We start from the raw sequence: 16,646 nt of genomic DNA, 5'->3' as shown, positions 1-16,646 counted from the left end.
GCAGATGGAACCTTGGAGAAATCAGATGAAATTAAGGCTTGAGAAAAAAACGTCGGGCAAAAAAAGGACTCAAGGCATTGTATGAAAAAGCAAGCAGGAAAAATCTGAATAATCAACACTGCCTACTAAGATAAACAATGGAAATTGTCTTTTTGACTTTGATGAGGTCACTAGTGACCTTACCAAGGGCATTTACAGTCAAAACAAACCATTCCCGATACCGGAACTACATCTAACCAACCACTTCGCAGGAATTCCCCCGGTGGAAGCGATTGAAACCTGAAATTCCTGGGCACTTAAAGGTCACCTCTCTAGGCGCGAGGGCACAGCGGCGGGGGGCAGGGGGCGGGCCTGGGCTTCCCGACGCTGAGGAGGGCTGGGGCGTAGCCCGGGCACGACCCGGGGGCACCCCGGAAGGAGGTCCCCAGGTGGGGGCAGAGCCGAGGCACCACCGCCCGCCGGGAAATCGGAGTCACACCGAGGGCCAAGTGGGCTAACCCGACACCTCCCAGGGAGGCAGCAGTGGGACGAGGGGATGCTGAGGCGAGGCCGGAAGTGCCGCGGCCCGGCCACCACCCGGGCGACTCAGTCCCTCCCGCCCGTCAGCCGCGCCGGGGCCTGGAGGGGAGGCGGCCGTGCGGCCCGACCTCGGGGCCACAGCTCCCGCACTTACCCCGTCCTAGGGTGGGGTCCTTCCCCCGAGGCCGCGCCGGGAGGCTGTGCGCGGACCCCCGCCCCCCCTACCTCGGCCCGACCGACCCTCCGCGTCGCGGCCCAGCTGCCGGCCGCTCACTTCCGGCCCAGCCCTTGCCTCCGCGCCGCTCGCCGGGGAGCCGCTGACCCGCCCCTCCGGCCAGTCGTAAAGTGCGGTAAAGGCGGCGGCGTTTTGCGGCACCGCCGGTGAGGCCGGCGGCGTGGGCCTTCCGTCCACGCGAGCTCGCCCTGCGGGTAGCTGCTTGTCCGGCGAGGCTGCCGGTTAGCAATTTTGGGGACTCAGCGACAGTCCTCGGAGGGTGACTGACCGCTTTTGATTTGGTGTAACGGGAGAGGCGGCTCGTCCCAGTCCGCGGTTGTAAGGGGCGGGACGCCAGGCGCTCGGACCTCGCTCGTGACTTGCGGTCCCTCGTGCACACTTGCTCTTGGTTTCCACGGTCGTCACTAGATTCGGGGAGCCCTCGGTGTAGCTGACACGTGTTTTTCTTGCTGCCTCCGTCTTGCAGTCCCCGCCCTCTTGGACTTTGAAATGCTTTACCTGATCGGCTTGGGCTTGGGCGATGCCAAGGACATCACAGTCAAGGGCCTGGAAATCGTAAGACGCTGCAGGCGAGTGTACCTGGAAGCCTACACCTCGATCCTGACTGTAGGGAAGGAAGTCCTGGTAGGTGCTTACGGCGCCCCAGCCCCTGGGAGGAAAGCTGTGATTTCCATGACCGACGCTGAACCCAGCTTTCGGGCCTGCTGGCTTAAAGCCTTTAAAACACATCCCCAGCCCGTTAAGGATCACAGGACTGGGAGTAACACAACCACCGAGTGAGCTGGAAAATGAAAGGGCGCTTTTTGTCCTGCTTTACAAGTCTGATTTTGTGGCTTTCTCCGGTAAATAGGAAAGTTATTTTACACTCCTGAGGATAGTTACCAAAATCCCTTATTTCATGAGATAGACATTTTTTTTTTTTGAGTTGAGTCCTAATGAGGTAGTGGCATCACCTTAATGAGTTGGTTGTACATTCAAGAAACTAAGCGGAAAGCTGCTCCCTTTGAAGTAGTATATCCGTAGGGAATGGTAATCGCCTTTCTGTCAGTATCCTGTCCAGAGAGGTCTCACCTTTAAAAAGTGCCAGGGAGGCTGATGCACACTCCCTTGTGTGTATTGCGTCAGCCTGGGACTTCCCAACCCTAGGATTTGTTGTTTTTTTTTTTTTTTTTTTTTTTTTTTTTCTAGGATTTGTTAATATGTCATACGTGTAGCTTGCTCTTGTTAAGGGCTCAGTACGTTTTGGAGGAGGGGCTAGGTGGTTCAGGTGCACTGTCAAAATCCAAATAGAATGCACTGGAGATGAAGGGAGCCATGGACATGCTGCTGTAAGAGGAGGGAGACGTAGAATTGAATGGCCTGTCAAGGCTTGCGAACAAAAAGGTGAAGGTCTTCCGTTCCCTCGGGTTCACAGCCCAGAGAACTCTAGTTTCAGAGTTACTTTAACATCTTAAGAAATTAAAGACTGTTACGTAAATTGGCCATGTCCTGATGTGTGTCTAATGACCAGCTTTGATTTGTTGGCTTTCATTTGTCTGGTTGGAACCAAAGTATCTAAGCTCATGATAAGAAATGTTCTTCTCTTACCAGTGATCAAGGAAAACTGGAATCAAATTCATCCAAGAGGATAAATTTATTTATTATTACTGGAGTTCGATTTGCCAACATACAGTATAACACCCAGTGCTCATCCCGCCAAGAGCCCCCCTCAGTGCCCATCACCCAGTCACCGCCCCCCCCTTCCCCATCCACCCCCCCCCCCAACCTCCCCTTCCACCACCCCTTGTTCGTTTTCCAGAGTTAGGAGTCTCTCCTCTTCCGTCACCCTCTAATTTTTCCCACTCATTTTTCCTCCTTTCCCTTATAATCACTTTCACTATTTTTCTTTTTTTTTTTTTTAAGATTTTATTTATTTATTCATGAGAGTCACAGAGAGAGAGAGAGAGACAGGCAGAGGGAGAAGCAGGCTCCATGCAGGGAGCCCAACGTGGGACTCGATCCCGGATCTCGAGGATCATGCTCTGGGCTGAAGGCCGCTAAACCGCTGAGCCACTCTGACGTCACCCCTTTCACTATTTCTTATATTCCCCGTATGAATGAAACCATTTAATGTTTGTCCTTTTCCGATTGACTTACTTCACTCAGCATAATACTCTCTAGTTCCATCCACATCAAAGCAAATGGTGGGTATTCGTCCTTTCTAATGGCTAATATTCAATGATATTCATCTTTATCCATTCATCTGTCGAAGGACATTGAGGCCAAGAGGATAAATTTTTATAGGATAAAAAGTCAGGGCATGGCACAGAGGAAAGTTGGACTTGACTTTAAGCCTTCTCTGTTACATGTTACCATGTCACCTTGGACAAGTCGTTTAACTTTAGTTTTTTAGTTTGTAAAATGGGGCTAAAAATGCCTACATCAGGGCTCCTGGGTGGCTCAGTCAATTAAGCATCTGCCTTTGGCTCAGGTCATGATCCCAGCATCCTGGGATTGGGCCCAAATCTAGCACCTTGCTCAGCGGGGAGCCTGCTTCTCCCTCTCCCTCTCCCTCTCCCTCCATCTGCTGCTCCCTCTGCTTGTACTCTCTCCCTTTGTCAAACAAATGAATAAAATCTTAAAAAAAAAACCCTACCTCTTAACATACGTTCTTAACATAGTGCCTATTGCAAAAATGTTCAAAAATGCTAGTTGTTAATAGACACATTTCCAGATTTCTCTAAACCTTAGTAACTTCATTTGTGAAAATGGAGATAATAACTAGGTGGAGGGTTATGTATGTTTTTATTAAGATGATGTATTTGAAAGTGCTTTGTAAACTTTAAGTGTTAGTTAAATGGTAGTTTTGGTTGCTGTAATTTTTTCAAGTATATTTTTTCCAAGAATGTATTGTTGGGGCCTGGCCCAGCTTCACCTACAGGTAAATTATGTATACTTTGTTAAGGTGCTGGAATATCTGTTCCTCCATATAATAAGTGCTAATATTTATAGAATGTTTACTATGCACTATAATGAGTGTTTCACATGTAGAACAGGATTATTACTCTGTAATTACTGTTCACATTTTACAGGCACAGAGAAACTTGCCCAAGGTCCTACAGATGATAGAGTCAAAATATGAGCCAAGACAGTCCTGAGTTGAGAATCACCACTCTTCACATTTATACCATACAGTGTCTCTGTATACTCAGGGGTAGAAAATAGCTTCACAAAATAATGATTTCAGAGAATGTCTACAGAGAAGATAGGATTCAAGCAGAATGATCCAGCTTGAATCCTCCTATCACAAAGTTCCATTGGTCTGCTCTTCATGACCTCCTCCAGGTCCTTAGTTCATGTTTTTACCTGAGCAACTTGCTATGCAACCTCAACCACCTTTAATGACTTTTCTGCAATAAAGTAAGGTGTAAATAAATTCATGCCTTTTATTGCCTTCTAAGATCTCAGAACCACTTTCTCTTCAGTGACTTCCTTTCTGTTTCATTTCTGCCTCTTTCTTTCTTAAACAAATTGATTTTTAAAAATTGTTGATGTTCTCATACCTACGTATACAATCTGGTCTCAATAACTAAATTATTATATAGTGGGAAAAAAGATTGGAAAAATATTTTCCTTATTGAATGTATACTTTCTTTTATCAGTAATCACACAAAAAAGTATTTTATAAATGGCACACATGGATGTTGCTAAAGTGATCTGGAATTTGGGGCACCTGTATGCCTCAGTCAGTTAAGCATCCGACTCTTGGTTTCAGCTCAGGTCCTATGGTCTCCTGGGTCTTGAGATAGAGCTCCAGTTCTGATTCGCACTCTGTGGGGAGTCACCTTGAAGATTCTCTCCCTCTCTCTCTCAAATAAATAAGTGATTTAAAAAAAATCTGGAATTTGTCCATTCTTTAAAAAAAAAGATTTTATTTATTTATTCATGAGAGACACAGATTGAGAGGCAAAGACACAGGCACAGGGAGAAGCAGGCTCCATGCAAGAAACCCAATGTGGGACTCGATCCCAGGACTCCAGGATCACACCCTAAGCCAAAGATGATGCTCAACCACTGAGCCACCCAGGCGTCCCCCTGCCTTTTTTTTTTTTTTTTAAAGATTTGGAATTTATCTATTATTACATTGAAAGCTATTGTTTTCAAATTACCAAACAGGGAGTAGTATTTATATGTTCTGTATTACTCAAAAGTAAATTAAACTAGAGACCGCGAATCCAGGAGTTTCATTTTGAATTTCTTTAGTCACTTTCTGTGAATAAATTAGATCTTTTATGCCAGTTTGGTGTAATACATCTGTAGTGCCTTATATATATAGGTATAAGCTATGGTCTTTGTTCTCAAGTGGTTCATGATTCAACTGTGTTATACTCAGGAAAACTGAATAATGGAAGATTTAAATAACAGTTCATGACAACAGTGGAAAGAAGAAACTGAAATTACATTGCTGGGAAGAACTTAGATGATCTTATTTAAGCCAGTGCTCTTGTTTTCATGAATTAAATAGTAGAAGCTGTCTCAAATATTAAATAATTACTAGTGATTAATTCCAGTTGAAATACATAGAAGATCACTTCAGGTCATTGTGGTCAGAGAACACTATGGAATAGATGGAATTTGAGCTATGTCTTAAAGTAATGCATCCCAATCTTTTTGTTTTGCTTCTTTTTTTTCATGGTCTAGATAAAAAATGGTAATATTTATACAGCTCTGTAGGATAAATAGAGGAAGTTGCTGTGGTTCAAAGGGGGCTGACTCTGGGGCTTTAGCTATCCTACAGAAAGCAGAGGAGACCACTAAGCTCTGCCTGTCTGTGCTTCATTTGTTTTTTGTTTTTTTTAAGTAAGCTCCATGCCCCTGTGGGGCTTGAACTCACAAGCCCACGACCCTGAGATCAAGAGTTGCATGTTCTACCAATTGAGCCAGCCAGGCACCCCTATGCCTCATCTGTAATACATGTGAAGTTTTGCAGTCAACCAAGGTTCTGTAATGTTGGGCAATCACTTTGTGTTATTTTTCTTATCTCTAAAATGGATAAAAATAGGGACTATCTCATGGATTGTGATGAAAATTAAATGAATTTATGTGCATAAGTTCTTAGAACTGTGCCTGACCCCAGAGTGACCTAATGTAAATGTATTATAAATATTGTTATTGTAGATAAGACTTGATAAAGCAAAGAGAAAGAGACAGTTACTATAGATAAGAGTTGGTAAAGGAAAGAGAAAGAGTATTACGAGTAAACACATGGAGGAGACAAGCACAATAATTTGCCATACTTGTTCTTAGGCATCACTAAAATAACTTGTTTTCTCCCAGTATATCTGTTTCCCTCTGTTTTCTCCCAGTATATCTTTCCCTCCCTTTTTCTTCCTAATCCACTTCATCAGTCTACTTCTTTGTCTTCCTATCCAACTCCTGAGGATTGGGATTGGAGGGACAGAGTTCCCACTAAGAAAGATGAGGCAATCATCTGTGACCTTTATTAACTTTCCATTTGTCCTTCCCCTAAATCTGAATCTGTCTTCTCCCCAGTTTTAGAAAGTGACTTGTGAAATGAGAGTCTCAGCCTGTTGAAGACTAACTCTAATCTAGATGTGTTTTTTTCCAAATCTCTCTCCCCATTCCTCTGAAACCTTATTCCCATCAATTATTCTTTCTTCATTATGTTTGATCTGTATTAACATCCTTCTCCCCTCAACCTGAAACTACAGTCATATCTTGTGCATTCTGAAAACTCTTAAACATCTTAAACGCCCCTTTAAACATCTTTTCTCCATAGTTGTTTCTGTTTATCCAAAGTGTTTAGAAAAAGAATTGTACTTTTATTGTCCCCACTTCACTCATGGCTCAGACTCCTGCAAGCTCACTTCCATTCCTCTGAAATATTTGTTGAACAGTTGTTCAGTAACTAAGAATACCAGAGGATAGTTTTCAACTCTTACCTGTTTTACTTCTGACATAGTTGATCACTCCTTGAACCTGACTTTCATGACATGACTCTTGGTTTTATTTGTACTTTTCCATTCTTTTAAGTCCCTTTTGTAAGCCCTTGTTTCTCTGTTCCTTCTTTAAATGTTAGTGTGTTTTAGGGTTTGTTTTTTTTGTTTTTTTTTTTTAGTTTTTTTTTTTTCTTGTTTATGTATCCTACTTCTAGCTTCCACTTTTCTATTTTTTACCAGGTAATACATTAAATGGCATAAAATTAAAGATATTAAATGGTATGTACATTGAAAGATTCCTATCCTGGCCCCCCTTCCTGAGGCAATTATTAGTAATTTCTTATGTGTCCTTCCAGAAGTATCCAAAAGTAACCAATTTTGAATCTTTACCCTATCTGCCTTACAAAACCTGCCAACTTAAAGCAGGAATGAATTTTGAGTTTTGCCTTCGTTTTCATGAATGGAGAAGATTAGGATTGATACTGTACAAAACCTGGCTTATCAGTCATTGGATAATATATAATATAAATGTAAAATTATTTTTTAAATAATACTGCTTTTTTTCCCCCTTCCATGACTTACTAGGTTCCATGCTCCTATAGCACTTATTAATGTGGTAGATAATTCCCCACTAAACATTATAAGTGACACGATAGGTGCCACATTTGTCTCTTTCATCATTGTTTCCCAACATCAAGCATAGCGTTTGGTGTGGAGGTTGTGCACAAGAAATATCCCTCGAGTGAGTAAATGAATAAATAATGAAGTGGGTAAATTAAGAATATTGTAATACCAGTTTTGCTCTTTCTTCCCTTTTTTTAAACTTTTTTTCTTTTTTTCCCAAGAGGATCAGCCGTTTGATTATACTGGAGTGTTTGGGTGTGTGCACAATGTGCATAGGTGGATACTTTTTTTTTTAAATAAACATTGTGTTTCGATTAGATAATGAAATGATTCTTAGGATAAATGATAAATAGTGTGGTACATGATAGAAGTCTTGAGGAGAGTGGAGTTTTGTGTTCATTTATAAAATATTGAATAGGATTTAGGAATACTGCTAGCATTAAGCTAGTAGCATGTGACTTTTTGATTGTAAGAAATGTTAGTTCAGAAAGAAATACCGTTTCCTTTAGTTTTCCATGATCATGTGTGTGTCTTCTTAGACACGTGAATTTTTTTTTTTTAATTTTTATTTATTTTTGATAGTCACACAGCGAGAGAGAGAGAAAGGCAGAGACACAGGCAGAGGGAGAAGCAGGCTCCCCGCACCGGGAGCCCGACGTGGGATTCGATCCCGGGTCTCCAGGATCGTGCCCTAGGCCAAAGGCAGGCGCCAAACCGCTGCGCCACCCAGAGATCCCCTAGACACGTGAATATAAATGTTCTACCACTAATAAGTTTTCTGGGTTCATGAAATTAAAGTAAGTTACATACAAATCAATGATTAAGAAAAAAATACATGGTAAAAGTGAAAATAAAGAGAACATTTTTTGTCTGTAAAAACATGGTCATTGGGAACTTCTGGAGCATTTTCTTTGAGAAGATATAGAGAAAAGGGGAAGGGATCTTTTTTCACATTTTCAGATTCTAGTTAAGTATTAGGCAATAATTATGAGAGTTGAAACTAGAGCCTTTATCTTCAAATGTTTAATCATTTATTTACTCTTTTGCTTGAAAGATACTGAGTATAGCAATCCTTGTAATGTTTACATCCTATATAATCCTTATAACTCAAACTTCTCAGCATGTAAGAAATAGTATTTGTCTATGTGTTATTTTCACTATATTTGAATTACATATTACTCCACAGGAAATCAGTTAATAAGATTCATGACCTTGGATCCCTGGGTGGCGCAGCGGTTTAGCGCCTGCCTTTGACCCAGGGCACGATCCTGGAGACCCAGGATTGAATCCCACGTCGGGCTCCCGGTGCATGGAGCCTGCTTCTCCCTCTGCCTGTGTCTCTGCCTCTCTCTCTCTCTCTGTGTGACTATCATAAATAAATAAAAATTTAAAAAAAAGATTCATGACCTTGCATAATAGTTTGTAACCACTACCACATGACTATTAGCACTCTGGTTCACTCTGTACTTACCTGCTGCCACTGCAGTTACGGTCAGCCTCCTGGATTTATTCTCTGGAGTTGAACTTCAGGGGGTTGGTTCACAAAGCAGTTTGTATGGAGACTTCCTATATAATTAGAATTTTTTTTCTTTCCTCTGCAACTCTGCCTTTTTAGCAGGAACTAGGAAATAAAGCTTTAAATTAATCTTTCCTGCAATTACAGGAATGTTTGCTGGTTCTGTAGATAAGTAAATCTTAATTTTCTATTATTTCTCATTGAAGTTACCTTTTATTTTAGCCAGATACCTGTATGTTTTCCTGTGGAAAATTTAATAAAACCCAAATTACCATATATGTTCATAATTATTATTTGAGATGTTCTGTATTACTGTTTCTGAAATAAATTTCATGCATGTTCTCTGTTCCACCATGCATGGCTCGTTAGACTCAAATTTAGAGGTAAATTTAAAATGCAGAAAGCGTCAGATGTTAGGAGGTCTACCTCCTCTTGGGATATTACGACAGCCTCAAAGACAGAGTTTAATTGCAACATGATAGAGAGTGCTAGCCCACTGAGGAGTCCTAGTCAGTGATCTGTGTTTGGATGATTGCCAAGATTTGCACCAGCCCCAAAGATCGGTGTGTGTGTGTGTGTGTGTGTGTGTGTGTGTGTGTGGTGCATGTGTTGAAATGGTCATCTGCTGTCTCATTTTGATATTGGACTTAAATCTGTAGGAAGAGTTTTATGGAAGAAAATTGATTCTTGCTGATAGAGAAGAAGTGGAACAAGAAGCAGATAATATTTTAAAGGATGCCGATATCAGTGATGTTGCATTCCTTGTGGTTGGTGATCCATTTGGGTAAGTCAAAGCAGGTATTTTGAGTTTTAATTTGCTTGCTTTTCAAAAACAAATCAGAATTATTCTGTTATATTTAAGACCTTTTACTTGCCTGGTCCTAAAAAAGTACTGTGTTTACCTAGGCTCTGAAATTTTATAAACTTTCATTATCTTTGAGATTATATGATCTGCTTGATAAGGATGTCATCATGTGTTAACTTACATTGGTTATCAAGCGTCAGTTCTAAAGTTTGTATCATTGCAGCTCCTGTTCTTTTAGAAGGTAACTTAGGATGTCAAATGACTTAACTAGTGTATCATTAAGTGTATTACATTATCAAGAGTCATACCTACCTTTTATTTTGCAGGTAAACCACAAGCATCTTCTGCTTCCTTTGTCCTTGTTTTTTTTTTTTTTTTTTAACTTAATTTTTTTTTAAATCACCTTATATTTAGCAATATTGTCACTTTACTTGCCCTGAATTTAAAATCTGCCCAGCCTCAGGGCACCTGGGTGGCTCAGTCAGTTAACTATCTGCCTTTGGCTCAGGTCATGATCCCAGGATCTTGGGATCGAGTCCTGCATCAGGGTCCCAGCTCAGCAGAGTCTGCTTATCTTTCCCTTTCTGCCCCTCCTCCTACTCCTTCTGTCTTTTGCTCACTCTCTCAAATAAATAAAATCTTAAAAAAATATTTGTCCCGCCTCAAATTTTAATGTCTTGTATCCATTGGGAGCTCTATTCTTTGCCATTAACGAAAAGATGTGTTTCTGCTTGTCTAGTTAAGAATCATCAATCACAGGGCAGCCCTGGTGGCTCAGTGGTTTAGCTCCGCCTTCGCTTGGGGTGTGATTCTAGAGACCCAGAATCGAGTCCCAGGTCAGGCTCTCTGCATGGAGCCTGCTTCTCCCCCTGCCTGCGTCTCTGCCTCTCTCTCTCTCTCATGAATAAATAAATAAAATCTTAAAAAAAAAAATCATCAATCACTAATGTCAAGCCAAATAGAGGAGTTCTTTGTTTCCAACTTATGACCTAAGATTTATGTCACAGATTAAGGAACATAAGGACAATTAAATCACTATGAACTCACCACCAAGAATGTTTTTCAAAAGAATGGAGTTATATGTGCATGTGTCTGTCAAAAAACAGTAATGTGGTGTGCCAGAGATTATGTTTCATTATTTATACCTGGTTGCAAATGATATTGTGTAATCACACATCTAAAAATATCCAAATTGTTTTAGCCTCTGACATTGTTTTTTGTAAAAGTACGTCTTCCTTCAAATTAGCAGTACCTATATATAGTTTTTAAGCCACAAAATAGTAAAATAAAGGGAATGAAAAATCCTATATCTAAAATGTCTTAGAACTCTTATAGGATTTTCTCATTGTACTGGGTTCCCGCCAAAATCCCATATTTTTTATAGTGACACCTTCTGAATTCACCAGATTTCCTTACCTGATGAAATCACAATTCTTAGAGTTACCTAGAAGAGTACTGTTAGAGTTACTTCTGACTCTCAGGCATCCAGTCACTGACAAAGTCCAATAAACCACTGCTACTCAACTGAGGTTTACAGGCTGGTGCCAGCCTACAAACTTACTAGTTCATGATGAGAACTACAGAAATTGAGAGTAAACATTTAGAAACTTGATAGCATTTTTTTAAAAGTAATTTTGTCTCTCCTGAGTCTCATAATAAAAATTTGGAACTTATATTTTGTATTATGTTATATTTTATTTTTCTAAATCATTAATTTTGATTACAAAACTGTTGTTCCATGACAATTTAGAACTTAAAAGTATTGGCCTTTCACTAGTTTGAGAAGCACTGCTTTTGACTTTTTTTTTTAACCAAGTTTTTTAGGTTGTTTTATTCCCTAGTTTATTTAATATAAAGCCTTTATTATTTAATACCAAGCCTTTTGCTTGGTCCAGATACAGACTCTTAATTCATTACCTATGTTGTGGTCACATTTATATTTGTGAAACCACAACTTAGTGGCTCAGTCTAATGAGCTTCTGCCTTTGGCTCAGGTCATGATCCCAAGGTCCTGGGATCAAATCCTGCATCAGGCTCCTGGTGGCTCTGCCTCTTTGCCTCCGCCCCCGCCCCCCCCCCCCCGTCTCTCATGAATAAATAAAATCTTTAAAAAACAAACAAACTACAATTTGAAAACCTTATTTGAGCTCAAAATGAGAGCTACTAGCTCCATCCGTTGGCCAGATATGAAATATAATGTCCAACCTTCCCTTCTACCTATGTTCTGTCCTTTTACTAAAGCCCTCACTTCTGCCAACCAGTTTGTCCCTTCCCCCATCATCTTGCTTGCTCATTCTATACATCTGTTCAAACTCTTTCCTTCATCTATAATACCCTTCGCTATATATCTGATTGTCAGAGGTCCAGCTGTCTCTTGAAGCCTAACTCAAATACCACATTCTCAGTAATGCAGTCCTTTATTATTCTGATCAGAAGTTATATCTCTTCCTAACTACTGACTTGTCATTCACGTGTTCTTGTATATTACTATTGTTTTTGATAAATGTATACACCTACTCTTTAGGTTTGTAGGCTGCCCTTCATACATTTTATCTCCCTAGCCTCTTTTGCAAAGTAGTACATATCAAATAAATATTAATGGAAAGAATTTTTAATATTTTGCCTGGGGTCACAAGGTGAGACCAGGCATATCTTGGACTGATGTTTATCCATTCAACAAATATCTTTGGAACACCTGTCTTACAACAGGCACTCCTACATGCTGGATATATGTTACATGATAAGACCTGAGGTTTACAGTTTAGTAGGGGAGGTTAACATCAATCAAAGAGAAAAAAATAAATTTAAAGTTTTAATAGGCCTTATGTAAGGGGGAAACAAGACTAGCAGAAATAGGCTAATTTTTGTGGGTTCATAGGGAAAATCCTCTCTATTGAGGTAATATATAAGCAGGTATCTGAGAAATAAAAGGAACAGCAGAAGGGAAGAACATTGTAAGCAGAGGTGAGCTGCAAGAATGTATTCAAGGACCTGGAAGGGGATGCCTGGGTGGCTTAGTGGTTGAGCATCTGCCTTTGGTTCAGGTGTGATCCTGGGGACCTGGGATCGAGTCCCACATCGGGCTCCCCACAGGGAGCCTGCATCTCCTTCTGCCTATGTCTCTGCCTCTCTCTATATCTCTCATGAATAAATAAATTAAATATTAAAAAAAAAAAAAAAAAAAACCTGGAAGGCCAGAGTGGAGCATAGTGAGTGGGCAGGGAGAGGGAGTAAGAAGGAGTTAAACAGGTGGGTGGGACCCAGATCATGTAAGGCCTTAGATAGGGTAGAGCTTTTGTTTGAAGTACTCTGGTAAGGGGTAGCCCAGGTGGCTCAGCGGTTTAGTGCCACCTATAACCCCGGGTGTGATCCTGGAGACCCGGATTGAGTCCCACGTCAGGCTTCCTGCATGGAGCCTGCTTCTCCCTCTGCCTGTGTCTCCGCCTCTCTCTCTCTGTGTTTTTCATGAATAAATAAATAAAATCTTAAAAAAAAAAAAAAGTACTCTGGTAAATATTTGAAGGATTTTAAGCAAGAATCACAATCTGACATTCTTAAATGATCACTCTTAAATGCTCACATAAGTGGATTTTTAGGGAAGCCAGGTGGCTTTGGTAGAGGAGAGAAAAAGACAAAGTGGGAAAAGTTCAGAAGGAAGAATGCCAACATATATGTAGTAGGTGAGGAAAAGGAAAGAAGCAAGTTTTCCAGAATTCCAGCTTTAGCAATTTATCAGTTTTCCATTCTTTTAAGTCCCTTTTGTAAGCCCTTGCCAGTTCTTGAAATGATGAAAACTCCTAGGGAAAATAATTGGGGAAGACAAGAATTGGTTCTGGAAATGTTTTAAATTTGAGATGTCATATAGGCAATGTGATATCTGAAGGGGTTATCCTCAATATGTGGCTTTTGAGGTCATGAGTATGTATGGGGAGAGAGGGAGAGACAAGGTGTTTAAAGCCAGAGAAATGGATGAAATCACTAGGAAGGAACAAGGGGAAGACAGGAAGATCAAGCCTTAGGGAACTTGAATTTTGTGGTCTGTCAACCCTCAGAGGAGGAGAAAAACCAAGAGAATGTGTTGTCACCGAAGCCAAGAAAAGAGAATAGAGAGGAAAGAGTGGTTAACTGATAGACTGCTGAAAGGTTGGGTCGAGGAAGAGGACAGAAGAGTGTAAATTTAAAGCCATAGAGTTTGGAGTTTTTCAGTGGTGGTGTTATGGAGGAGTTGGTGCTTGAGCTGGGTCTGGGTAGAATTCAGTACATGGAAATTGTGGAGGTGGTCTACAGGGGATGGAGGGGGAAGGGAGAATTGCACATAAATAAAAAATTAAAAAATTGAGGCCAACAAAAATGTACCTTGATGCTGTTACTACTCTGCTGAAAAACCTTAATGACTTCATGGCCTAAATCTTTTAACAGTTTATCTGTTTTCTCTGTCACCTACTCTTCTTTTTGACTGTGCCAGAGCCTAGTTGTACTCCTTTGCCAATTCATAAATGTTTTTGCAGTATTCGTCTTCCATGTCTTTGCTTAAAAGACTTTTCTTACCAGTTTGTTTCTTTTATTCCCAATTATATTGAGATTTAATTGACATACAGCAGTGTGTAATTTTTGATATACAGCAAGATGACTTATCTGTATTGTAAAATAATTACCTCAGTAAGTTAACATCTATCATACAAAAAAAAGAAAATATTTTTTTTCTTGTGATGAGCAATCTTAGGATCTACTTACTCTGAAATATACCATACAGCACTGCTGACTCTAGTCCTCCACAGTTTCTATTCAATAAAATAGATTCTTTAAGACCCAGCTACCTCTTCCATGAATATGAATATTCCATTATTTTATTCAGGAATGAGTGCCTGGCTTCCTCCCCTCCCCTCCCCTCCCCTCCCCTCCCCTCCCCTCCCCTCCCCTCCCCTCCCCTCCCCTCCCTCTCCTCTCCTCTCCTCTCCTCTCCTCTCCTCTCCTCTCCTCTCCTCTCCTCTCCCCTCCCCCATCTCCTCTCCCCTCCCCTCCCCTCCCCTCCCCTATTAATTTACTCTATATCATTAATTAATTGTGTATAATCCTAGATTCAGATTTGTGTAATAATTATTGTACTATAGTTATTTTTCATTTATTCACTGGATTACTATTGAAATATAATCAAGAGGGATCCCTGGGTGGCGCAGCGGTTTGGTGCCTGCCTTTGGCCCAGGGCGTGATCCTGGAGACCCTGGATCGAATCCCACATCGGGCTCCCGGTGCATGGAGCCTGCTTCTCCCTCTGCCTGTGTCTCTGCCTCTCTCTCTCTCTGTGACTATCATAAATTAAAAAAAAAAAAAAAAAAAAAACACAAAAATATTAAAAAAAAAAAGAAATATAATCAAGAGATACAGTAGTTGGAGACAAGAAAGATGATAGTAGGGAATATGTACATTTTAATTGGGTCTTGAATTACGATTTGTATGCATTAAATGGATACACCTGGAAGGGAATATGGAATGCAGCAAAGTACTGAAATTCTTCCTTATATACAACAACCACCACAAGTTATTTTTTAATTTCAAGCCCCTTTCGACTTATTTGAAATAAAACTTGAAAAAGAAAATTACTTAAATTTTTTATTCTAGTATCTTTTAAATTATAGTAAAGTTTATTATAATATTTACCACTAGCCATTTTTAAGTGCAATTCAGTGGCATTAAGTAGTGTAATCATCATTATCATCCACTTTTAAATTCCTGAAGAAGGTAATTGAAATTAAGTCAGTTCATGTAGTTTTCATCTTTTCCCTTTTGTCCAGGTTATTGATAGGAATGTGGAAGTTAATCACATAAAGAATGTAAATAACCCTAAAAAAAATAGTACATCAATAGATCTGACCCAGTCATGTGAGAGATGACAGTAAGCTTTCTGTCCCCATAAAGAATAGTTGAACAGGGTCATCATTAAACCATTTTTTTTTTAAGATTTTATTTATTTATTCATGAGAGAGAGAGAAGCAGAGACACAGGCAGAGGGAGAAGCAGGCTCCATGCAGGGAGCCCGACGTGGGACTCGATCCTGGGACTCTAGGATCATGCCCTGAGCCAAAGGCAGACAGACACTCAACCACTGAGCCACCCAGGCGGCCCTAAAATCAAGTTTAAAATAAACATATCAAGTCTTTTTTTCTTTCTTTTTTTTTTTTAACATACCAAGTCTTATATATTCAAATTGGTCACCTTTATGTTCTTTATTGGCTCCATTGACTAAAACATTCTTGAATCTCTCGAAATTGCTTTCAGAGCAATTCCAAGAAGCAAGCATATTATTAAGCTAAATTTATTATTATTTCTGAGCACATGGCTCTATCGAAAACCATGTATACATACACACACATATATATGTGATTTTGAACAGAGCCACATGCCCTAAAATAGTAATAAATGTCTTTATACACATACTTTTCCAATCACCATAATTGAAGTGTTTTCATGACCCTGGACTAGAAGGAATGCCCGGTATAATGCTTTAAGCCTGTGTTTCAAACCAGTTTTTTTTCTTTTTCGTGAAGCAATATAATTTGGGTAATTGTGATGATAAAATACCAGTTTTTCATAGCAGAAATCTGAGGGGCTTATTTAATCACATTTATGGCAGCTTCACAAAATCAAATCACTTTGCCAGGTCATTAAACCTCCATAGTGCACCAACCACATCTGGTCATTTTAGATGAAGTTGTGATAGAGATATAATTTTAAAGTAGGTTTACTTTCTGCTCATCTATTCAAATAATTTACCAAGTAACTAATTCAGTTTTCCTTAATATTAGTGTTAAGTAGTAAAATTCTGTTAAAGATGATATTAAAAACATTCTTTATAACTGGCATTTATATTGTTTTTTAAAAGCTTACTCTAAATCAAATTAATGATTGTTTTTCATACTAGTTTTTATTTTATGTGTGATTAAAAACAGGCTTCCCTGGTGGGCATTTGTTAATCTGTTTCTGACTGCCTCATGGGGTGAAAGCCCTTGA

General features: G+C 40.0%; 1 protein-coding gene and 1 long non-coding RNA gene across 18 annotated transcripts in view; one reads left to right on the top strand and one right to left on the bottom strand.

Moving 5' to 3' along the window:
• The window catches only part of LOC140638053 (uncharacterized), a 148,189-nt gene extending 147,367 nt beyond the window's left edge, over nucleotides 1–822 (bottom strand). For all 16 annotated transcript variants that reach the window (XR_012035173.1, XR_012035176.1, XR_012035168.1 and 13 more), the window contains exon 1: nucleotides 674–822. This is a non-coding gene — a long non-coding RNA (uncharacterized lncRNA). The remainder of the gene's footprint in view (nucleotides 1–673) is intronic.
• The window catches only part of DPH5 (diphthamide biosynthesis 5), a 36,523-nt gene continuing 20,063 nt past the window's right edge, over nucleotides 187–16,646 (top strand). Inside the window, exons 1-3 of one of the 2 annotated variants that reach the window (XM_072834722.1) lie at nucleotides 187–302; nucleotides 1,221–1,378; nucleotides 9,493–9,617. In XM_072834722.1, the coding sequence (XP_072690823.1) occupies nucleotides 1,244–1,378; nucleotides 9,493–9,617 (260 nt within the window). In that variant the 5' untranslated portion in view covers nucleotides 187–302; nucleotides 1,221–1,243. Of the gene's footprint in view, nucleotides 303–869; nucleotides 1,379–9,492; nucleotides 9,618–16,646 lie in introns of those variants that run through there. The other variant, XM_072834721.1, reaches the window with a different exon arrangement.

Source organism: Canis lupus, chromosome 8, assembly GCF_048164855.1.
Source record: "Canis lupus baileyi chromosome 8, mCanLup2.hap1, whole genome shotgun sequence".
Lineage (NCBI taxonomy): Eukaryota > Metazoa > Chordata > Mammalia > Carnivora > Canidae > Canis > Canis lupus.
This window is presented reverse-complemented; position numbering and strand designations above follow the sequence as displayed.